Source organism: Rhineura floridana, chromosome 7, assembly GCF_030035675.1.
Source record: "Rhineura floridana isolate rRhiFlo1 chromosome 7, rRhiFlo1.hap2, whole genome shotgun sequence".
Classification (NCBI taxonomy): domain Eukaryota; kingdom Metazoa; phylum Chordata; class Lepidosauria; order Squamata; family Rhineuridae; genus Rhineura; species Rhineura floridana.
This window is the reverse complement of record NC_084486.1, coordinates 129,142,840-129,168,523: the sequence shown is the minus strand read 5'-3', so window position 1 is coordinate 129,168,523 and position 25,684 is coordinate 129,142,840. Positions and strand designations below refer to the sequence as shown.

General features: G+C 41.0%; 1 protein-coding gene across 1 annotated transcript in view; it reads left to right on the top strand.

Annotated features, from left to right (window-relative positions):
- The window catches only part of SI (sucrase-isomaltase), a 169,651-nt gene that overhangs the window by 118,170 nt on the left and 25,797 nt on the right, over positions 1 to 25,684 (top strand). The window contains exons 41-54 of the mRNA XM_061637223.1: positions 362 to 446; positions 543 to 599; positions 1,313 to 1,437; positions 3,403 to 3,491; positions 5,160 to 5,209; positions 9,042 to 9,212; positions 10,191 to 10,340; positions 13,254 to 13,460; positions 13,562 to 13,716; positions 15,448 to 15,616; positions 18,815 to 18,911; positions 19,022 to 19,134; positions 19,937 to 20,062; positions 25,075 to 25,203. Of these exons, the coding sequence (XP_061493207.1) occupies positions 362 to 446; positions 543 to 599; positions 1,313 to 1,437; positions 3,403 to 3,491; positions 5,160 to 5,209; positions 9,042 to 9,212; positions 10,191 to 10,340; positions 13,254 to 13,460; positions 13,562 to 13,716; positions 15,448 to 15,616; positions 18,815 to 18,911; positions 19,022 to 19,134; positions 19,937 to 20,062; positions 25,075 to 25,203 (1,723 nt within the window). The remainder of the gene's footprint in view (positions 1 to 361; positions 447 to 542; positions 600 to 1,312; positions 1,438 to 3,402; positions 3,492 to 5,159; positions 5,210 to 9,041; positions 9,213 to 10,190; positions 10,341 to 13,253; positions 13,461 to 13,561; positions 13,717 to 15,447; positions 15,617 to 18,814; positions 18,912 to 19,021; positions 19,135 to 19,936; positions 20,063 to 25,074; positions 25,204 to 25,684) is intronic.

Genomic DNA, 25,684 nt, shown 5'->3' with positions numbered 1-25,684 from the left:
TAGGGAGGTGGTGGCCTCTCCAACACTGGAGGCATTCAAGAGGCAGCTGGTTAGCCATCTGTTGGGTGTGCTTGAAGTTGGATTCCTGCATTGAGCAAAGGGTTGGACTTGATGGGCTTATAGGCCCCTTCCAACTCTATGATTCTATGATTTTTCTGCTAGTATTATCACGCTTAATAACTTACTGTGATTGTTATTTATTCCTCTTTCAAAAAGCCTTTTAAGGAGATAGCTTTATCCCAGTCTGCATCTGTATGGGAATTGTTTAAAGAAAGATGTTTTGCTTTTAATATATTTTTCAGATGTTTTTTATTATTTATTACTTATTTTTTGCCACCCTGATAAATTGTGTTGCTTTCAGATTTACAGATGATACCAAAACATGGAAAATACATGAACAGTTTCTTTGGGGACCTGCATTGCTCATTAGCCCTGTGCTGCATAAAGTAAGTATGTATGTAAATCTGTGTAGGCACCTTTTTTCAAAAAAAAATAAAATAAAAGCTTTTTCTACAGCTTAAATATATGTATTCAAATTGCAGAATACTACATCGATACAGGCTTATTTTCCTGATGCCCGTTGGTATGATTATTACACAGTAAGTGAAATTCCTCTTGATCCCAATATTTGTAACTCCTTGATAATGGAAGCAACTGCCAAATGCTAAAAGGGATTCAACAACACCTTTTCAATTTAACATGTTGTGTTAGGGGCTTTCCGAAATGCCAGGAAATTACAGCTATTAAGGGTTATGGCATCAACAGATGTGTTGTTTAGGTAACATCGTATCCTGTGGTTATTTTCGGATTTACCATTTCCCTGGAGCTCACTGACTGCTAGTGGCAGAGGGATGGACCTAAGTCCCAGATTTGTATGTGTACTGAAATAGATGGGGTCTATGCAACTGACAGCCAGTGTGGTGTAGTGGTTAAGGTGTTGGACTATGACCTGGGAGACCAGGGTTTGACTCCCCACACAGCTATGAAGCTCACTGGGTGACCTTGGGCCAGTCACTGCCTCTCAGCCTCAGAGGAAGGCAATGGTAAACCCCCTCTGAATGCCGCTTACCATGAAAACCCTATTCACAGGGTCGTCATAAGTCGGAATCGACTTAAAGGCAGTCCATTACCATTTTATGGTAAAGAAATGGCATTGTGGGAGAGCAGCTCAGAGAAGAATCTATTTTTTATTATTTAGTTTAATTGTATTCAACAAATGAGGAGGCCTTTTAATTGTGTTTGTGGTTAATCACGGAGAATATGATTTTAACAATTTGAAATAAACCTGAAAATACCCATTTTTCATGAACAGAATATGGACATTGGAGTTCGAGGACAATTCTCTAACTTGGAAACTCCTCTTGATCACATCAACCTTCATCTTAGAGGTGGCTACATTTTCCCATGGCAGCTACCTGCTCTCAATACCAAGGCCAGGTACAGTCAGATATCTGGGAATATTTACTCTATCAATCTATCTGTCATCTGTCATCTATCAATCATCTATCTATCTATCTATCTATCTATCCATCTATCTATGCAGAATAAATAAAAAATACATAGATACTTAAGTTCAGAAGTACTGGGAATTACAACAGAGTGCATGTCTCTGTCCTCAGTGCTTGTCAAGGTGTGGCATGTGGAGGCTAAAAAACATGTGTACGCTAAAGTTGGCTTACGATGAAGATAACTTTTATTGGTTGCAGCTCACAAAGTATGATGTGGTGTAGGGTGGGGGTCCAATAACCAATAACCCATCCTAATCCACATATTTGGATAAAATTAAAGGGAGATCTTTGGCCTTGCTTTATGGCCTGAACTGCTAATGGGAGACTGTTGATGCAATTGTGGCAGGTATGCCAGCTCCCAGAGCTGGGACGAAGGCCTAGAAGTGATAGCCCGAGACACCTTAAGAGGATTCCCCAGTAGGAATAGCCACTTACCTGGCTATGGATTCCAATGACTCCAACACCTACACTGAAAAGTTGCAACAAGTATTAGCATGCATCAACTACTGCCCAACAAAATGAAAGTTGCTGCAAGGAAGTCAAAACCTCGACAGTGCAAAATCTCCATCCATACCAACCAGAGTCATAACAGGGAGTGTGGGTGAGAAAGTTAGTCCAGATCCATGGGGCCTGGCTTCTATTTAAGACCTAGGAGCAGACCACAGACAGAAAGTTCTCTTTCTGGTCCACTCTAACAACTCAGCCCCTGAAGCCCACTGTTGCTGCTGAGTGGCTCCCACAAGAGGTAATTCCTTTGAGTATGGTCTAGCTGAGCAACAATGCTACTTGTGAGCCACCTGCTATTAGGGATGGAAGGATCTGTCAATATCAGTTCTCTCATTTTTCCAGTCTTAAATCCAGTTCACATTTCTGCAGGAATTTTTGTTTGTTTTTTTTAAAAAACCCAACACAATTCCTCATTAAAATTCATTAGCATTGTGGTGTGAATTTCTTCTAATAAACACATTTTTATATGCAGTTTTAACTAATGTACACATTTTTGCAAGCAAGTTCCCCTAATATAATGCATTTTATTATTTTCATGAATATATTGATTTTCACTTTTCATTGATTCATGCCTTTTTTAAACATTGGTTGGAGAACTGGAACAAGTGGATAGAGAAACATTTGTGTGTGTGTCTCATAACACTAGAAGTGGTGGACATTCAATGAAGCTGACTGTTGGAAGATTCAGAACAGACAAAAGAAAATGCTTCTTCACTCAGCGCATAGTTAAATTATGGAATTCACTCCCACAAGAGGCAATGATGGCCACCAACTTGGATGGCTTTAAAAGAAGATCAGACAATTTCATGGAGGATAAGGCTATCAGTGGGTATTAGCCATGATGACTATGCTCTGCTTCCATAGTCAGAAGTAGCATGCTTCGGAAAACCAGTTGCTGGAAGCTGCAGGAGGGGAGAGTGCTGTTGCACTCAGGTCCTGCTTGTGGGCTTCCCATGGGCATCTGGCTGGCCACTGTGAGAACAGGATGGTAGACTAGATGGGCCACTGGTCTGATTCAGCAGGCTGTTCTTATGTTGTTATGTGCATCACAATATTCAGAGTGCGAATTTTGAAGGATGGCTGTGTTTTGGTTCTCATATTGTTTTAGAAAGTGCAAATTTGATAAATCCACTTTTAAATGCAAACTGAATCAAATTTCTCCCCCATCCCTACCTGCCACATGCCCATTCTGACCAGGCTTGTTATCCCTTCTCCATATCCATACAGGGCACAAATGGGGACACAGTTTAGGCCCTCGACACATGACTTATCATATGTCTTAGTATGAGTGGAAGCTGGAGAACAATTTCAGTGGGTTCCCAGTTTAATTCATAGGAATAATGAAAACTAAATAGTTTGTCTTTGAAATGTTTCCTTTTGTTTTTAGTCGAAGAAACTCAATGGGCCTTACAGTTGCTTTGGATGACAATAGTAATGCTCAAGGGCTTCTTTATTGGGATGATGGAACAACAATTGGTGAGTGAAATCATAGGAGCTGCCTTATACGGAGTCAGGCCATTTGTCTGTCTAGTTCAGTATTGTCGACACTGACTGGGAATGGCTCTCCAGGGTTTCATGCAGGAGCCCTTCCTGGCCCTACCTAGAGATACTAGGGACTGAACCTAGGACCTTTTGCTTGCAAAGCATTTGCTCTACCAATGAGCTATGACCCCCACTCCTTGATGTAAAACTGACCAACTTTACAGGACTGTTGAACACCCTATTCATACGGTCGCCATAAGTCGGGATCGACTTGAAGGCAGTTCATTTCTATTTCCTTTGTACCACTTGTTAAAAGATGTGAAATTCTGATTAAATACTAAATAAGACCCAGATCGCCTGGGAAGAGTCTGAAACATAATTCCTTCTGTGTTGGCATCATCCATCTGAAACAGGAGGGATGCTGGAATGTGAACTGTATTGTTGTAGCTATTGTTTTCATGGATTTTTAAGAAAGCCACCATCTTGAACATGGAAAAGTGACAAATATTTCAATAGTAAGTAGCAGAGGTTTTAGTTAATACAAATAACTGTGCCCCAAAAAGGAGATGAGAATGAACTGCATTAACATAAGGCCCATTTTGAAAATACCAGAGTGTCACGGGTGCAGTTATATTTTAGATCCTTCCACATTACTGATGAATAATGAGTAAGTAGTTCAAGATCATATAGGAGGAGACCATGATCTGACTTACGCTCACTTCAGCAGCAGCATCCTTCCAGTATGGGAGCAATGTAGACATCGAAAGGAAATGTGCCTTGCACTTCCCTCGTATGGCCTGGGTTTCTGTTGTTATCCCAACTGTGTCTCCCAGCCCCTTGGTTAACATCACACCTGGTTGGTGCATATACTTCTCTAAGTATGTATTGCAAAAATGTATTAGACAGTTTTGAACTAAAGTTCACTTAAGAGGCCCCATCTGCACTATAAATTTAAAGCAGTATTATGCCACTTTAAACAGTCAAGGCTTTCCCCAAAGAATTCTGGGAAGTGTAGTTTGTTAAGGGTGTTAAGAGGAGACCCCTATTCCTCTCACAGACCTACAATCCCCAGAGTTTCCTGAGAAGAGGGATTGATTGATAAGCAACTCGGGGAATTGTAGCTCTGTAAGGAAATAGGGTTCTCCTGACAACGTTCAGCACCCTTAACAAACTACCATTCTCAGGATTCTTTGAGAGAAGCCGTGACTGTTTAAAGTGGCAAAATGCTGCTTTAAATTTATAGTTCAGACGGGGTCAAAGTCTTTTTATTTTCATGTGTTTAACTCTCGTCCAGTTGCATTTGATTGGTGTGTGCATTGTTAAGAAGTACAAGTCCTTTAGTGCAACTCTGAAGGAAAGCCTAAGCTATAATGCCCCTAATCAGTGTGCCCATAAAGTACAACTGGTCTCCATAAATAGATATTGCTAGGTTATTTATAGGACTGCAGACTTATTGATGCCATTAGGAAATTGTTCGTATTATTAAATCAATGTTTCGAAAGCTGACTGTCATTCCTCGTTGCATTCCCATGAACCAGTGTGAAAATTATTTGTTCGACCTACGAGCATTTTTTATTATGTTATGTTGGCAGACACCACGTTTCCCTTTAATTGTTGCACACAGCTTCTCAAAATTATTCTGTTGCTGCTTTCTTCTTACAGATGCATATGAGAATGGCCTTTACCTCTTGCACACGTTTAATGCCAGTAAGGTATGTATGATTTCTAATCTTATAGCCTTGTTTCTTCTGATTCTGTATGACACTCAGCTTTATGAATCTTAATTTTTGTAACCATTTACAGTCTGACTGATTGACTGGCAGACACAGGCCTTAGATGTTTCTTCATTTAATTTTTTTTTACTTATATATATATTTATTTATAGGCAGTATACAACATGCAAACATAATACTATACTACTGTAATAACATAAAAACATCAGTAAGGACTGGATGATTTTTTTAAAAAAAATCACATTCCAAAGGCCTGCATGAACAATAGTTTTTAAAAGACTTTTTTTTAAAAAAAGAAGGCAAAGACAACTCCTGTCAAACTTGAATTGGCAAGGAGTTCCATAGGGCAGGATCTGCCACACTAAAGGCTTGATCCCTGGTAAAGGCTGATGGAACCTCAGGGGTGTGGAGGACCACCAGAAGTGTCCCATCAGAAAAGCTCAATGATGGAGGTGAAGCATAAGGAATCAGTCCTTTGTCTATTTTGGGACTAAGTTGTTTAGGATTTTACGAATCTCTCAGCAAGAAATAGTTGACAGTAATCTGTTTCTGTGATCAGTCTGGCTATTATATTCTGCCCTAGTTTCAGCTTCTAGATCAGATACTACGGTAGATCCACATAAAGAGTGTTACAGTAATTATGTCTTCAGATTACCAATTCATGGATCACTGTGGTCAGGATATCCTGGTCTAAGAATAGTTGCAGCTGGTATATCAGCTGATGCTTGTAGGGCCACTTGTAGCCACAGAGATCACTAAGGGCTCTAGTGACAAAGATTGACCAAGGAGTACCCCAAGCTAAGAATCTGCTCCTTAGTAAAGATCTAATACAAAATTCTGGTTTACAGTTGAGGTTTCAATGTATTTTATTTTGTTCTCTTTTGATATGTTCTGCAGACTAATTCAATACACTTTATTCGATTCTCCAGATTCATTCCCATAAGGCAGCTATTTCATCCTAATACATCTTCTAGCCCTTCTGCCTTGGCATCTCTTACCTCTCATAAAAAATACACACACACACAAATACAAACTCCTCAGAATTCTATCCCACATTTCCAAAGGATGGTTTAGTTCTATCTCCCTCACCCCAATTTTTATTTAAAGATGTCTACTCCACTTTTTGACTCAGCGATCATAATGCTTGCTTACAAGAGATCAAAACCATTCAAGAACAAAAAGCAAAGAAGTTCTGCGGGCAATTAATATGAGTAGTGGAATGATTTCTGTTTTTCTGGTGGGTTAGCAAAACTCTAAGTGAGCAGAACGGTGTTCTCTTTGAATAAAAGCTGGAAAGGATTCACTAATCCAGACCACTAGTGCTCTTGGATCTCATGCTTTTAGGATATTTGACATGCAGCAGTTATATACAAGAAATTCAGTGAGTTGGAGTGCATGTAATAGGTATTGGCATTGTCCAGGTGTCAGTTTGTTCATGTTTGCTCTAGCTAAAGAGTTTGATCATATAGTGTTACCATGCATGTGTCCAACTTCAGCAGTACTATTAGTACAGCAAAACTAGCAAATTTTATTGTTTGGTTTTTTTTAGAGTGCCAAAAATTTCTTCCACATTTTTTTCACATACTTTCCATCAATTAGTGAGAAATTGCTTTTGAAAATTATCAAATAGGAGAGAAATGTCAGTGAAATTATCATTTGTGGGGTGCACTTACCTTCTTGTCAAGGTGGCCAAGGAGAGTATATGATCTTTCTTTCATTCTACAAACCATCTCTCCAGTGCTTTGCCCTCTGCAGCTTTCTTGGGTATTCATGTAACAGAAACAGTAGTAGTATCTATTATGGAGGGTGATGGTGCAGAAGTTTGGCAGACAAACCACTGATATGCAGATTGTGTATGATGATTTGGTTGTCTCTCTGGAGCAGCCTTTCCCAACCAGTGTGCCTCCAGATGTTGTTGGACCACAACTCCCATCTTCCTCACCGTTGACAATGCTGGCTAAGGCTGATGAGAGTTGTGGTCCAACAACATCTGGAGGCACACTGGTTGGGAAAGGCTGCTCTGGAGGATATAGATGGTTCACAGGTGGAAGAGCTCTACCTCTGGACACATCCTGGGGGTCTGGTAATGCATTGTCACACGATCTCTATTGCCCGTGCTGTTCATTAACAGTTTTTTTAGCTGACTCAAATGAGCACTGTGCTGCAATGTATTGGAAGGTAACCGATTATTCACCGATGCGGGGTGTGATTGTGTAACTTTGTGCGTTTGCGTAGGTGCTACTTGTCAGTCCTTCCCTGAGGCTAGTTTCCCTCGCCTTCTTTTTCCATGTTCCCATTCCCTTTTCCCAAAATATTCCTTCTATCAGGAACAACAGAGGGAGGCACAAAGGAAATTTTGTGCTGAGGACATCCAGCTGGAAAGGCTTTCAGGCCTTTATGTATGGTTAAGGATGCCCTTCCCTCTCCCTGCTGTGTATATCCAAGCATAGTCAAAATTCAGAGGGATTTTGGTTCTGATCATGAAAAAGATAGGTATTTCCAAAACTTGGCAATAGGTCTTTTGTCTTTCCAAGGGTATTATCATGTATAGGATAAAGGTAAGTGTAAAGATGTGTTCCCTGTCCTCTGCTGTACAGAAGCCCAGTAGATAGAAGCCTCCTTAATTAAAACAGCAAACTCCTGATGTGATAAAATAAGAAAAAATATTCATGCTAACATGTGCATCCAAATGTGGACCTAAGAATAGAAATCTTCAGTCATACGGGCATCAACTTCTGTTATTGTTCTTTAGCACCATAGTATGCTCTTGCAGATGTCAGAGAGTGCCTGCTGATATACATACAATAGTTTAGGGTGCAACAAATAACCAGGATTTTCAGTTCCAATAGTGGAAACTGGGTGTTTAGACCAGCAGATAAGTATACTGAATGCAGCAACAGGTTGCCAAAACAGTTACTGTAGATCCACAAAAATAAAGAAACAAAAAACACACATACTTGGTCAAGAAACTTTAGTGTGCATTTAGAGTTTCTATTCTAGCTGGTCCTTATTTGAATACACTTATACATGTTAGTAGTTACAATGCTGCTCAAATCAAGAGCTTGTTGCTAAAGAGTTGTATCCAACACTTCTCTATTGCTTGCACAACAGAGTTCCAGTTGTGCAATGAAACCTCCCCCTCCTCGCCCCTCTAGCCCTTCTACACACCCTCAAAATCTGCTCCAGAGGCTCCAGAGGAGAATTCAGGAGCACATGGGGAGAGGAAAGGAAAGGAAAGGTCTACTGCATGGTTGCACACTATTCATGCAACATTGCATGCAACTCTTAATTAACAAGATGTAACCAGTTGCTCAGAATAGGAAGGGATGGAGATTCCCAAGTGTGGACCAATGAGTACCAAGCACAATAGCAACAATTAAACTATTTAAAATATACACGAATCATACTGCATATAGTTAATCTCCATATGTATTGAGGAAAATTCATGAGGGAGGAGCTGAGGTTGTCCCACAACAATTAGTGGAATCAATGGAACTCTTTCCACTGAGTGATGTTCTAGATAACCTGTTCAATATATATTTTAAATAGCCATCTCTGGCAGCTTGATTTAGAAGGCAAAAGTTTGGTAACCCCCAATGCACTGAACGTTTGTACATGCAAACAGATTTGTAAAATTTGGTGTCATAAATGCTTTCCAGTAGATTTATGGTATTTTCTTGGTGCAACCTGCCATCTTGATGCTATTTTCCTAACAAAGATTGCATGAAGAAAAGGGACTGGAAACAGGCAGAGATTGTGACAAGCGTTTATGAAATTATAAATGAAAGTATGGGGGACAACTGTCTTTCAGGGTGCTTTGGACATCAACGTCGCCCATCAGGGATATTTTGACCCAAACAACTTAAAATTTGGTGAAATTAAAATCCTAGGAGTAGCAAACGTACCTGAAAATGTTACTGTGCTTCAGAATGGTGCATTAATTCCATCCAGTCATAATCAGGACTATAATTCTTCAACTAAGGTAAGGAGAGAAAAATGTTGACACTATATGAACCACTTGAATTACTTAAGATAATTTTTCCAAATCTTTGCATTAGGTGTACATTCACTTTTAGTACCATTCTTATGTTTATATTGACACCAGAATACTTACTTTGGTAAACTTTTTTCCTGCACACCATTAAATCCCAGATTTTTTTCTCGTTGAAAGAAGGAAAAAATAAAAATGGTGGTTGTATTCAGTTCCACTTTGTATGGGTGACTGGAGTCATACCACAGTGAAATAAGCAGGAACATTCTTTACTTTGGGATTACTTGCTGGGAAAATAAGGTATCTGTTTAGGTGTTAGTCCTCATGAAGCTGCAACTGAAACCATTCAGGCTCTGTGGCGTGCACTGAACTGCAGTGGAAGGTTACCATATATCTCAAGTCCAGACTAGCTCCCTAAACTAGTTTGCTAATTAGGTGGGACCTCTTTCAAATAATATCACCCAGTGTCCTGGATATTCTGTGTGTGACAATAGCCAGTTATCCAGCACTTTGCCACCATAACTGTATCTAACTTACTTGTTTTCCCCATCCTGGATTATGTATTCCTTTGCCTGTTCAATATCCTGTTGATGATCTCCCACCCTAGACTTCAATCCCCATTTCCTCTATTTGGCCTGTTGAAATTGCCTAAGCTTGACTTGATATGGAATGGAACCCATGAGTTCCACTTGGCTGCTGTCCCTGGGGAAACTTCTCCAGTGCCATCCTGGCTTGTTATACATGAATGGAGAAAGTGTTTTCTTCCTATATTCCATTTTCTTTTGCTGCCATCTGCTAATATATATATATTTATAGCTATGTTTATATGCTATGAAGAGCCAATCCTACTTCACATAAACTGTAATACAACTGTAACACATTTCATTTACAAAAAAATCACACAGCTATTCAATGTACACAGGAATGTGTAACCATTTTTGTCATTTGTTTCTATTTGTATTTCCAAAGGTCTTGCACATTACAGGCCTTCAGCTTGCACTGGGGCAGGCATATACATTGCGATGGAGGCACATTACCAAAAATATAGACAAATTTAACTGCCATCCATACCCAGAACCAACACAAAGCTCTTGTGAAGATCGTGGCTGTTTCTGGGAGGTAAGCAATAGGGAATTAGTGAAACAGATTTAAATGGAACCATTTGCTGTGCTAATAGGCAGGCACAACTTCCTGAAGAGGTTCACAAGGCCTTCCCTGTCTTCATTTTATCAGATAAATTTATCCACTTCCTGAATGCGTTCTTCTGAAACCATTTCATTTTGTGATGATGAATTTTAAGTTTGATCTGCAATGATAGAAATTTTAATTTTAATCCTGTTGCTGTCTTTTTTTCTTTCTTTCACCTCCTCTGCACTGTACATTTAAAGCAGTATCATACCACTTAAAGCAGTCATGACTTCTCCCAAGGAATCCTGGTAACTGTAGCTGGTTAAGGTTGCTGAGAGTAGTAGTTAGAAGGCCCCCATTCCCCTCACAGAGCTACAATTCCAGAGTAGCTTAACAGTCAATGCCGCTTCCCAGTACCTCTTGGAATTGTACTTCTGTGAAGGGAAAAGGGGGCCTCCTAACTACTTTCAGCATCCTTAACAAACTACAGTCCCCATTTTTCCTTGGGGAAAGCCATGACTGTTTAAAATAGTACAATACGCTAATAGTATGGAGCAGATGCGGCCTTTCTGAAAGCTGCTGATTTTCGTGGGCAGTTTTAATAGTTTTTTAAAAAAAACAGCAACAACATGTATACACTATCTGCCATGTAAAACATATTCAGGTGGTGTGCAAAAATACAAATGAACAGTATACTAAAATCAGAGCAGTATAACACAATCAGTACCCAAAAGCTTAAAAACATAGTGACTAGAGTCATGACATCAAATGCTGAGGTGACCAAGTAGGTTTTCAGCATATACCTAAACTGCAACAGAGTTGGTGTTTGCTTTATTTCAAGGGTGGGAGGAGCTAATCCAGAATGCGTCATATACATTTGAAAGAAATATACATCATGTTAAGAAATCAAAGGTAGTGTGTGTTGGATAAGGATTGGATAAAATATGGCTTTAGACAAGTGCCCCCTAGGCATTCCTTGAGCACGCTACTCTCTTTTAAGTAGGAATAATCCATTGCCTACAGCAGCATCCAGGCTGCTGAAGTTTGCCTCCAGAGTGACACACGCAATCCCTACTTAGTTTTCTCCATAGCCATCATTTCTCACATTGGCGAAGGGACAGATATGAGACTTAAAATGATATTTAGACTGTAATACTATATGTACTTAACAGGGAGAAAGACCCATTAAACAGAGTGGGACTTGCTTTTGACAAAAAAGATCTGGACAGGGTGATTCATGACAGATGCTCTTGGAGGTTGCTGATTCATAGGGTTGCCATAAGCCGTAGTCGACTTGGAGGCATATAACAACAACAAATTATTTAATGTATTTGTACCCTGTCTCTTTGATAAAATCTTACTATCATTTCCCTTATTATTTTATTTTTATTTTATTTTATAAAAGTATTTATATACCACCCTCTTACAAAACATCAGGAAAGTGTACAGCAACATAAAAGCGTCTAAAATGAATACAAGAATCTAATCAGGAACTAATCAAACTTAAGCACTTTAAACATTCTTTGATTTCTGAAGGGAGAGGTTTAAATACTTGGTTAAATCTCCTAGTGAAATGAATGGGCTAGATCCTGACTTAAGTTAATCATATAGGCCCATTGAAATAAATCTCCACTGAAAGCAGTCTAAAATAACACTTTACACTGGATAAGATGGGCCTCTGTTGGCAGTAACTTCCGTCTTCCTATGGCCTAAAGACCTGATTTAAGATTTTGAAAGAATGGTAATGTAGAATACTTTGTTTACTAGGGCAGTTTATTCCAATTTCCTGATGTTTCCTTTTCTGATAATCTCCACATTTTCTTTGATCTTTCACACAACGTTAAAACCACTTCTGGAAATCTAGCGAAATACAGTGGAGGTTTAGCACTCATTTTCATGTTAATTTCTTCCAGAAAAAAATCTGTTTGCAATCCCATTAACCCAGAAAATCAAGTGATAAAATTGGGAGCAGTATACCAGCATACAGTTCTTTCCTGCCATCTTCATGGAGGAATCATGGGGGAGCAGAAGTGCACATGTGCAGAAAGTGTGGGAAAGTAGTGACATGTCCAATGACGTTCATTGTTGTGTCACTCCATGCCCACTAGTGTGAGTGAAATGTAGCACGAGATGGTGGTATATCAGTCAAAAAGCCACAGTTTCATAATGCAACAGGTACTGCAGTGCGAAAGAAATCTTAGAAATTGGGACAGAGGTTCAACCATTATAATCATAAAACTAACACAATAAAGCACATGTCTTAATGAAGCCTAAGCAGAGTTAGTAGTGGAGCATGTGGTGGGGTTGAGCCACAGAGCTGCCCTTCAGGCACTGGCGTTGCTGCAGCTTATCTGGACAGTGAAGTTGGGGGCATGTGGTTGCATCAACATGAATGCTGGATTGCTAGTGGTGCTCCAGCTGGTGCAACGGCACTGCCCTGACCTTGCTGCAGCCCCACTCCAGTCCTGTCCAGGTAAGCAGCATCGACATCAGTGCCAGGAGGGCAGCTCTGTGGGTCTGCCACACTGCATGTGTGCCACTCCTGGGCAGAGTTTCAGATGTTTAGTTATAAATACTGGGATATTCACTTTTCTTGTTAAAAATACTATGTTACAATTAAAATGGGTATGGATGGATATCTATGACTGGCTGCTCCATCAGATTCAGAGATCTGTTTCCAAAGGAATAGGAGTGAGTCATCTTTGAACAGACTTGGTTGGCACATTCTCAAGACTTGCTATAAGTGAAAGATTCCATTCAGCTGTCCCCTAAGTAATGTTCACACTACTTAGTTATTTGTCTGCATTCTCCAACATCTCTCATTTTCCATGCTATATTTACTGTTAAAAATTGAAGCTTCTCTTATAGTATTGACTTTGTTAGGATGTGTTTTTTTTCCTGTAGGTTGTCTCTGTTCCTGGTGTGCCACACTGTTATTACCCCAATAATTACGGCTACTCTGTCAATAACATTCAAAACACTATTGGGGGCTTAACAGCTGACCTCCAGAGGAACACACTCTACCCTAACCCTTATGGGCCTCCTTCGCCACCTGTTGACCAGCTTCGCTTGGAAGTGACATACCATTACAACAATATGCTGCAGTTTAAGGTAAATTGCAATATATACCCTCTTATAGACAAACAGGTCCTTGTAATGTGTGGTTTTATTGCCCATTCTGCACACACTGAGGAATTCTTTCTTCTCCGTAGATCTATGATCCTAACCACAAAAGATATGAGGTTCCAGTCCCACTGTTCACCCCAAACAGCCCTGAAAGTACCCAAGCTAATCGGCTGTATCAAGTGGAAATTGTGAACTATCCATTTGGCATACAGATCCGACGCAAAAGCACAGGAACTGTAATGTAAGTGACATCTTTGTTTTTATTGATAGATTTATTTTAACATGGATCACTGGGGGGAAAGATCCTGAACCAAGATCCTAAGTTGCCTGTGTCACAATTATATTATCCATACAAAGTCATGCTTTGATGTCTTGTTCTTGCATGTGTAATGCTTTGTGCATCCTGTTCTAAATGCTTACGTACTGGTACTGTGGTCCTCAGACCTTGTTTGAGTAGAATGCTGGATCCCTACAGCTGACAAGTGTGTGTGTGTACAATAAAAGGAATTTTAGAGAAAAATAGGGGGACGGAGAGAGAGAGAGAGAGAGAGAGAGTATTTAAACCCAGTGTCTGAAGGCACCTAGTGAAGTGCAGTAAACTCTGTTTGGGATCTGATGTGAGATAGTTGGTCTGCTGCCCTACTAAGGAGTGTGTATTTTGTCCACCTCCATCTATGCTCTACTTTTATATCCATAAATTAATAAAATACTACAAAAATTTCATGTAATCTCTCTCTCTCAAAAAAAAAATCAAATCCTGGTAAGCACAGCCCCTAGAGCTTCTCAAACATGTAGGGTAATGGGGAGCATGAAAACTATGTTCAGAGTTTTGCCTCTCTTTTTTTATCAGTGCAAGCAAGAGCACATGTACTTTGGTAAAACAAACAGAGCCTTGATGTAATATGACATATTCTGTCTCCAACACATGGGGGGCTGCAGAATGAAGATATGTGGAATGGGGAGGAAACAACAGTGCCCACTCATTCTACCTGGGGCTGCCCTTGAAACACTTGGAAACTTCAGCTCGTTCAAAATGCAGTAGCCAGATTACTGGCTGGGGTTGCTTTTAGAACTCATATAACTCCTGTTCTAAAAGATTTGCATTGGTTGCCAGTTCATTTCCAGGCCCAGTTTAAGACACGCTTGTGTAAAAAGCCCTAAATGACTCAGGCCCCAAATATCCCACAGACCACATCCTTCCCTACAGACCCTCTCAGGTGTTAAGAACAGAAGAGGGGGCCTCCTTGGAAGTTCCACCACCCTCAGAAGTTTGGGGATTGGTGGCTCAGGAGAGGGCATTGTCTGTGGCAGCCCCTATGTTGTGGAATTCCCTCCCCGCAGAGGTGCATCTGCCACCATTGCTTTACAGTTTGGGTGAGTGCTAAAGATGTACCTCTTTATTCTGGCCTTTGGAACTTGAGATGCATGTTTTCAGGATCCACCCTGTTCTTGTGAATGTAATTTGTTTTTAGTTGCTTTTAATGCTGAATTTTAGACTGCTATAACCTGCCCTCGGGCCTACGGAAGGCGGCGGCGGCAGCAGCAGCAATAATAATAATAATAATAATAATAGGAGCAGGGGGAGAGCGGATGAGTGAATAGGGCTAGAGTAAGTTGGATTTCTGTATCATCTGGACAAAAAGGTAAGAAGTGTTGTACAACACATTGGGTGCAAATGCATGGTAAAATGTTCACCATTATCCAGCTAGAGTCTTGTTCACTTGACTCTATGTTTTTGTAGTTGAGCTGACTTCAAAATGATGCATTTTGGAAATAATTAAATGTGCATTGCATCTTGGTGTTGTCACCTGAAGTCAAATGGAGCTAATCTTGAAAATAAGGTAAAAGGTAGCATTTCTTGATTCTTGAAATATCAGTTGTTTCCTGGCTATATATTCCCCATGAGAAATAGCCACTTTTCTTCTTTCCATGAGTTACTGTATGATATAGACTAACTATCCTTCTCTTGTAGCTGGAATTCTCAAGTGCCAGGGTTCACCTTTAGTGACATGTTCATCCAAATTGCTACTCGTCTGCCATCACAGTATGTGTATGGATTTGGAGAAACTGAGCACACTCAGTTCCATAGGGATATGAACTGGCATACATGGGGAATGTTCGCAACAGATCAGTCACCCGGGGTAAGCACAGCTCCTGTTTGTTTATCTTTTTGCTGCTTTCTCAGTTCATGTCACTGTCAGTAGGGAAACTGATTTAAGGTTGGACTTGCTTCCTTTCTTCAACAATGGGAATTATTATTTTAAGAATGGGACAAATGTCTTTTAAAAAAAGAAAACGAGTGTTGGAATGTACAATTTCTTGATTTGCTTTACAAAAATGGTGTGTGGGGATATTGTTAGGGTTTTCCTATCAGGTTTCTGTGATCAGTGTTATAAGTGTGGGTTGTACTAGACTTGAGAAAGGACTTTTGGTAGCACTTAATGTTCTGGTGATATATTTCCATGTGAATTAGGACAGCCTAAGAAGACTAGGACATACTGAGATAAAATGAATCATCCTTATTCACCCTCTAGACAGAGACTGCAGCTGAACATCAAAAACACTAAAGTAATGGCAACAGATCCTCCATGGCACAGAGTGGTAAGCGGCGGTAACGCAGCCAAAGCTCTGCTCACGGCCGGAGTTCGATTCCAACAGAAGGAGGAAGTCGAATCTCCGGTAAAAGGGGTCGAGGTCCACTCAGCCTTCCATCCATCCATGGTCGGTAAAATGAGAACCTGGCATATGCTGGGGGGTAAAGAAAGGCCAGGGAAGGAATTGGCAATCCTACCCCATATATATGGTCTGCCTTGTAAACGTCGCAAGACATCACCCTAAGAGTCAGAAACGACTCGCACTATAAGTGTGGGGACACCTTTACCTTTAGAGTTAACAATGAGGACATTGAACTTGTCAAGGATTATCAATACCTTGGTACAGTCATTAACCAAAATGGAAACCATAGTCAAGAAATCAGAAGAAGGCTAGGACTGGGGAGGGCAGCTGTGAGAGAGCTAGAAAAGATCCTCAAATTCAAAGTTGTATCACTGAACACTAAAGTCAGGATCATTCAGACCATGGTATTCCCGATCTCTGTGTATGGATGTGAAAGTTGGACAGTGAAAAAAGCAGATGAGAACTCATTTGAAATGTGGTGTTGGAGGAAAGCTTTGCAGATACCATGGACTGTGAAAAAGACAAGTAATTGGGTGTTACAACAAATTAAACCAGAACTATCATTAGAAGCTAAAATGATGAAACTGAAGTTATCACACTTTGGACACATAATGAGAAGACATGATTCACTAGAAAAGACCATAATGCTGAGAAAAACAGAAGGGAGTAGAAAAAGAGGAAGACCAAACAAGAGATGGATTGATTCTATAAAGGAAGCCACAGGCCTGAACTTACAAGATCTGAACAGGATGGGCTCATGACAGATGCTCTTGGAGGTCGCTGATTCATAGGGTCACCATAAGTCATAGTCGACTTGAAGGCACTTAACAACAACAAGACAGAGGGAGGGCCAAACTTAACTGTGAGTGGAGAACTGTCTGCTTCTTAAGAGAGACAGACCTAAGTTTAGGCTTTGAAAGCTAACTGTACTTTTTGACAGCAAGTTGCATCTCCTTAGAGATCTGAAGTGGTAGTAATGAACTTTGGCTGGACTTTGCTGGAGTGTATTAAGCTCCAACAACAACACAAGGAGCCTCTAATGACTTCCTGTAAAGGAAACCAAATCTGGATATGTGTTGTCCCCCCAAACTGTTTCACTGCTCAGAGAAGTGGGGTGAGCATAGCATTAATAAATTTTCAGTGTTTGAGACAAGACATACTAGGGCTTTCTCCAGTAATATGTTTTCAGGACCGGAGCTCAGCTCTCAAGCATCTTGAAGTATGGTCAGTAAGAATATATTTGTGTTTCTAGAGTTCTGGAGCCAGTATGGTGATTAAATTGTTGACTTAGGCTGGGGACACTTAGATTTTAATCTCCTGTCATCCACAAAGCTTAATGAGTGAGCTTGGGTCAGTCATTGTTTTTCAGCCTAACCTACTTCATGGAGTTGTGAGGATAAAAGGAAGTGTCATGTATGGCTCTTTGGAGGAAGGGTAGAGATCATTATCATCTCTTTTCTCTGACTTGTGACTTCCGATGTTACCTTTAGTCTTGTGGGAGCTGCTGCAGTGTAGTTTCTTTCTGGTCTGGTTATATTATGAGAGATCAGAGATCTTATTAGAGTATTCCATGACATCAACCAGAAGGTGTGAGAAGGATCCACAGTGTGTTTTGTTGTCTATAGGAGACTGAATTCTAACACCGTTGGCTGGCAATGGAAGGTACTATCCATTGAAATAACATCAGAAAAGATCCTAAGTAATCATTGCTAGTACCCATGTAATTGCTTCTACGCAGGCTTTAAAAAACTGACTTGTTAAGGGCACTTGTAGGTCACTATGTGTCATCGTTATTTTGAGTGAAAGTAGCATTGGATCCCATCATGTCCAAGCGAAAGAGGGGAAGGGGCCGTCGCTCAGTGGTAGAACATCTGCTTTGCATGTAGAAGGTCCCAAGTTCAATCCCTGCCATCTCCAGGGAGGGCTAGAAATGCCCCCTGTCTGAGATCTTGGAAAGCCTCTGCCAGTAAGTGTAGACCAGGGGTTCCTAAACTGTAGTCTGTGGACCACTGTTTCGTTCAGATGGTTCACAACATGTTCTGCATTAAATGTTCATATTGATTGTTAACTGTGTTTCTATTGCTCCTTTCACTTATTTTATTTCTTATATTGCATTTTATATATTGTATTTTTATTGTATTACCGTTGGAATTCTATGGAATGAAAATTCTAATACAGTAGGATCTTGAATATGTACATTTTTGTGATTTTGTCTATCTTAACGGATGTGTTCTAATGAGCGCCCCCCCCCCAAAAAAAGAACTGCTGGTTTTCAAGTTGAAAGTTGTGTTAGTAAACTATGTGTCTGTCATGGTACAGCCCATTTACATGTTTAGGTCATATTTCTTTGCTTTCTTTGCTTCTTTGTAATTCTAGCCAGCAAATAGTCCCCTGTTGTCAATCACTGTTTGTGCTTCATAGTTTACACCTTCAAAAGAACACTGAAAAAGAAAGGAATGGTCCTCTTGATTATCCCAACAGAATACACAAAAACAAAGTAGTATGTAAAGATGAACATGCTCTAATTGCAGAGATAATTTTGTAGATCATTTATCCACAGTATCCAGGGTCATTATTAACAATGGTCCAAGTATATCCGTAGAAGAGATATATGGACTTAGAGCAGCAGAAACTAAACTCTATTTGTTTTTATTTTTGTACAGTACAAACTGAACTCATATGGATTCCACCCTTTCTACATGGGGCTGGAAAATGAAGGAAATGCTCATGGAGTTCTTTTGCTTAACAGTAATGCTATGGGTAAAAAAAATGGCATTTTTTTTAAAAAATCCAAGTACAATTTCATTTATTGTTTATACATTGGTAGCAAGTGATTATTAATTCCCTGTTTCATCTTCTGAATGTTGCAGATGTCACCTTACAACCAACACCTGCCCTGACCTATCGCACAATTGGAGGAATTCTAGACTTTTACATGGTTTTGGGGCCAACTCCAGAAGAAGTGGTTCAGGAATATACTGCAGTAAGACATACCTTATATGTTATGAATCCCGATCTAGCAATGAAGATTAGGGTGCAATCCAACTGCTATTTATGCTGGACTGAGGGAAGTTAGGTATGAAGGACCTCCAGCAGAACTAGCTGGGTCCCTGCTCAGCCAGGCTATGTAGAGGTACACTGGCATAAGTTCCTCACCTCGGCTCACCTGTAGCTGAGCCAGGACCCAGCCGCCTTGGCCGGAGGTCCACTGGGGAAGCCCAGCCCGGCATAAGGGGAGCCATCAGAAGCCAGCAGAAGGCTTAAAAAGGGGCATTCTGGGGACATGTCGGAGGAGGGGCCAAGGGGGGAACATGCAATATCCAGGTCCTGTTTGGCTCCCCCAGACCCTCTGTCATGGTAGCTGATACGCTGGGTAAAGGGGTGGCGGAAGGAAACATGTATTTTCTTTCCTTCTGCCATGCCTTGCCAGTGCAGCCAGCATCCTCCTCTCTACAAGGCCTCGGAGTGGATGTGGCAGCCCCTTCCGCTAGACCCACCTCCGCCAGCTTCACTCCCGACAGCCTCAGACAAGGTGGATTGCTCTGTTAGTTTCTTGTTACAGGTTTCTCCACATATCAATTCAATACCTATTTGCATTTACATTATGATGTTTACCCAGGCTGGAAGCATCTTTTGATGTGGAGGAGGATGCACATCGTTCACCAGGAATTCCTAATTGTTTCATGGGGTTACCAAAACTGGGTTGGGACTAACTAATTTTACATTTCTTGTGTACCCCCTTTCCCCATTTTTTTTTAAATTCTATGGTTTGTTATCATTTGTAGCTAATTGGACGACCGGTCATGCCACCCTATTGGGCCCTGGGATTCCAGCTTTGCCGCTATGGATACAAAAATACTTCTGAGATTGCCGAAGTATATGATGCAATGAGGGCAGCTAGAATACCCTATGTAAGTTCTTGTGACTGTGAACTATTGCTCTTTGGACTTCAATCAAGAAGTATTTTAGCAAAGAAGGATCAGTAATTTACACAACCAAACTGAAATTTAGCACAATCTCATTCATTAAAAAGCAGCAGAGGAATATAATACTACTTTTCATGATGATGATTGTGATGATGGTATTTATTATCATTATAAATATAAAGAAACTGTTTTGAGATGCCATTTGCAAAGCAATTTGTCACACAATAGTTTTATGACTGTGCTGATGTAGGGAGTAGGATATGGAGACACAGGGTTGTATGCAACGTAGCACTAAGGAGATAATTCCATCAACACAAGCATTTCTGCTAGGCCCGATGGAATGATCTCCCCTCCCCTCCCCCCTGCTCTTTTCTGGGGTTTCCCCCAACCCTTGGGAGCAGATTGGAGGGGAGAAGAAGGGGGGAAAGGCCTGTTGCACTAGTGTGAATTGTGCTGGCTTCTGCTAGTACAATGACTTAGTTGAATATGGACTAGAGTTACCAGGTCTCCGGTTTTCGGCCGAAGTCTCCTTTTGGGGGGGGGGCTTTCCGGCTAGCACCCCTTAATCTCCGGACTCTCAGCTTCAATTTTTTTAAAAAATTAAGTTTCTAGGTGGTCTGGTTCCCGAGATATACACCAAAACATCAGCCCCTGCCCCCGCGACTATTTAATCTATTTAACTGATACGATGCTGAAGTTGGTTCCTAGTTCCCAGTTCCTTATTTGCTTGAAAGTTCAAAACACTAAAAAAGAAGAGTTGACAACTACAGCAACTTCAAACCAAACTTAACATGTCTCTGAACCCCAAAATATATGTTGGGGTACCCTGTATGATATATCACTGTGATCGGGGGACTCTTCCCGTCAAGAATAACAATACATTTATGCAATCAAAATCATCAAGCTTCTGATATTATCATAAATACATAATGATATCATAAAAAATAAGTAACTGGGGGTGCCCACCCCAAACTCTGCTCTGGGACAGGACAAATCATATACCCCAGGAAAGGGGAGGGTGTCCTCTATGAGATGCCACTGCGTCCCACCTGGTCCAGAGCTTCTGCTGGGCGCAGGGCACGGAGGAGTGCATCTATGCAAAATCAAAGCAGACCAAAACATACAGGAAAAAAAAGTAACTGGGGGTGCCCACCCCAAAATCTGCTTTGGGCAAGGACATATCATATACCCCACGAAAGGGGAGGGTGTCCTCTATGAGATGCCACTGTGTCCCGCCTGGCCCAGAGCTTCTGCTGGGCACAGGGGAAGGATGAGGGCATCTATGCAAAATCAAAGCAGACCAAAACATACAGGAAAAAATAAGGAACTGGGGGTGCCCACCCCAAAATCTGCTCTGGGCCAGGACAAATCATACACCTCAAGAAAGGGGAGGGTGTCCTCTATGAGATGCCAGTGCATCCCATCCGGCCCAGAGCTTCTGCTGGGCACCGGGCACGCATGGGTGCATCAATGCAAAATCAAGATGGACAAAAACACATAGAAAAGAATAAGTAACTGGGTGTACCCACCTCGAAATCTTCTCTGGGACAGCACAAATCATATACCCCAGGAAAGGGGAGGGTGTCCTCTACGAGATGCCACTCTGTCCTGCCTGCCCAGAGCTTTTGCTGGGCGCAGGGCACAGAAGAGGGCATCTATACAAAATCAAAGCAGAAAAAGACATACAAGAAAAATAAGTTATTGGGGGTGCCCACCCAAAATCTGCTCTGGGCCAGGACAAATCATACACCCCATGAAAGGGGAGGGTGTCCTCTATGAGATGCCACTGCGTCCCACCTGGCCCAGAGCTTCTGCTGGGCACAGGGGAAGGATGAGGGCATCTATGCAGACAGAAAGGGTAGAGAATCTTCTGACTCTTACTCATTTCTCAGACCTCTTTCTGAAGTGACGGGTCAAATCTGTAAAGAAGTTTGGAGCAGCCACATTAAATGATAAGGGCAGGGCATTCCAGGCAGGGGGTTGCCAACCCTGCTTGGATATGGATGTCCTTGCAGAGGATCCCTAGTCAAGCTTTACCAACAGCACAATCCAAACTATATCTACTCAGAACTAAGTCCTGTTGAGTTCTATGGGGGCTTAGTCCCTTAGTATGTGTGCTTAGAATTGCAGCCTTCAGGGGCATCCACCTTTACTCCCAAATGCTCCCATCTGACATCTCCACAACACTAGGCTCCTTTCTTCCTACAGTGACCTTTTGGGGACTGGCCTGGCCTGAAGGCACTTAAACCCTTTTTGCCGAAAGCAAGTAGGCTAGATTAAATGTTCCCTACCCAGGCTCCATCTATTAGCTAAGATGTCTAGCTTAATTTCCAGTCAGATTTTTTTTTTAATTGTACGCTCCAAGCAACTGTGATTGATGCTTAATGTATCATGCTTAATGACATCACTTGGGCCCACCCCGTGACATCACTCAGGCCCGCCTTGTGACATCACTCAGGCCTGCCCCATAAATCTCAGGTTTTGGGATGCTTCTGACCTGGCAACCCTAATATGGCCCTTGATTTTGAGAGTCGTATAGGGAGCAAATTTACCTCCCATCCCTAGTGTAATTTCTTTCTCCCTTTAATGGAATGTTCCCACTCCTACAGGAGAACTGTATGGTGGCTTGGAATACTTTTTCTTTGAAGACTACATTCACACCTTACATTTAAAGTGCTATTATGCCACTTTAAACTGTCATGACTTCCCCCAAAGAATCCTAGGAAGTATAGTTTTTTAAACCCTTTAAAGAGAGTTGCTAGGAGACCCCATTCCCCCTCAGATATATACAGTTCCCAGAGTTCTCTGGGAAGAGGGATTGATTGTTAAACCACTCTGGGAATTGTAGCTCTGTGAGGACCTAGCCCATATTCACAGGGATCCCATCTCTCTCTCTCTCTCTCTCTCTCTCTCTCTCTCTCTCTCTCTCTCTCTCTCTCTCTCTGCACTCACTCACTCACACTCACACACACACACACACACACACACACACCATACATGACACTAGTTATAAATAAATAGAAAACTCCTTATTTAGGATTGCACTAACATGGAACTATGATGTAATGAAAGTATAGGAGGGACACATACTTTAGATAGGTAGCATTTTTGGTTATCAAGGCATGGGGAAATGAATGTGGTTCTATATACAGCTGGTTAGATCCAAAGATGGAGGTGTATTTCCATTCATGGAATGGTGTGTTATATTGCAGCTGCATTAAACAAGTGAAACTAAATCCAAAATTTTTTTTATACTTGTGTAGTAGCTTACACAAGCAGAAGCATGAGAACTTCATGAACCTTTGTGCAACGTCTTGCACAAGTTTTTTTTTTCATAGTAACACTGATGTGTATTTGCTTTTCCTGTCATGATTCTTTGGAAGCATTCCAAAATTAATTTTGTATACAATTATAACATTGACTTTGGAGACTGTTCCTTTTCTCCTATAGCCATTTGTTCATGGAACTGTCATTCTGAACCTGGGAGACATTAATAGCAAGGAAAGAAACTGAGGCTCCATCTGCACTATATGTTTGCAGAGCTTGGAAAAGTTACTTTTTTGAACTACAACTCCCATCAGCCCAATCCAGTGGCCATGCTGGCTGGGGCTGATGGGAGTTCAAAAAAGTAACTTTTCCAAGCTCTGGATCATACTACTTTAAACACTCCTACCTTCCCTCAAAAAATAGTGGGAACTGTGGTCTGTTAAGAATGCTAAGAGCTGTTAGAAAACCCTTATTCCCCTCACAGTGTTACAGCTTGCAGAGCTCTCTGGGAAGAGGGATTGACTGTTACTACTCTGAATGGGGCCTAAAATACAGTACAGTATAAATTTTTCAGTGATAGACTTCATTGTCCACTTTTAAAATGATAATCTTAATTGTACCATAATCTAGCTGTTATTAATGATGTGGTGGAAATTCACTTTTTTCATCCTCTGGCATGAGTTGCAGGTACTTGCTACCTTGCTCAAATTCATAAGAAGATGATTGGTAAAGGAGCAGGTCCGTAGTTTGGGGGTCTTATTAGATCCGCTCCTGTCACTGGAGGCTCAAGTAGCCTCGGTGGCACGGAATGCGTTCTACCAGCTTCGGCTGGTAGCCCAACTACGACCCTATCTGGATAAGGAGAACCTTGCCACAGTTATCCATGCTCTGGTAACCTCTAGATTGGACTACTGTAATGCACTCTACGTAGGGTTACCTCTGAAGACGGTTCGGAAACTTCAGCTGGTGCAGAATGCTGCGGCCAGAGTTCTTACTGGGACAGAAAAATTTGATCATATAACACCTGTCCTGGCCCAGCTGCACTGGCTACCAATATGTTTCCGGGCCAGATTCAAAGTGTTGGTTCTTACCTATAAAGCCCTTAACGGCATCGGACCGCAATACCTGGCGGAACGCCTCTCCCGCTATGTACCTACCCGGTCGCTGCGCTCGACGTCGAAGGCCCTTCTCCGTGTCCCAACGCATAGGGAGGCACGGAGAACGATAACTAGAGCTAGGGCCTTCTCAGTGGTGGCCCCCGAACTATGGAACGCCCTCCCTGATGAGATACGCCTGGCGCCTTCTTTGTTATCTTTTCGGTGCCAGGTAAAGACCTACCTCTTCGCCCAGGCATTTTAAAAAAAATTTTAAAATTTGAATTTAAAATTGAAAATTTTTAATTATGTTTTATTGTGTATTGTATTTACATCCACTTGTATTTTAACCTGTTTTATTATGCTGTACACCGCCCTGGGAGCTTATTGCTATAGGGCGGTCTAAAAATGTAATAAAATAAATAAATAAAATAAATAATAAATAAATAAATTATTTTAAAAAGTTTTAAAATGTTTTGAAGAGGTAATATATCAGTAATGTTCACTGCTATATAGAAGACCTACTGTTGAATATCTTACTGGTATGCTTTGTTTTTGGCATTGAAGCTGTTATTGAAGATTAACACACCTTCATTTTATTTATTTATTTTCCCTATGTCTTTTACTGTAACTCAGGATGTACAATTTACAGACATTGATTACATGGAACGGAAGCTAGACTTCACTCTTGGCAAAAACTTCTCTGACCTTCCAGCTTTTGTCAATCGAATAAAAGAAGAAGGTTCAAGGTTCATCATCATCCTGGTTAGTAATTTAATAATTCTTGAGTCATCATCCTGCACTGTCAGCTAGTATACATTATTGGTCCAGGCAAGTACCTTTTTTTGTATAACGTCTGTTGCCTTGAAATTATCTGATGAAGCCTTGCTCTGGATTTTCCCTCTGTCAAAGGTAAGAGTGCTGTCTTATCCACAAACACATTTTTGTAGAACTCCCTCCTCCATAAGATGTCTACCAGCATAGCTCACTGGAAAGTTTTCAAAACTGAGAATCAAATCTGGATTTTGGGGGAATTTAGTTTCTAGTGAGGTCAGTTAGTTAAAGTGATGTTACATATATTATTGTGATTATTTGTGTTTGTTTCCTTGGTGGGATTTTTTTTTCTTGGTTGGGCTTTCTACGAAACAAGAATTCTGGTATATATCAATAAAAATACAATTATGATTCATATACTGCCTTCCTCCTATAGGAGCCTAGGACAGTATGCAACATCGTTAAGATACAA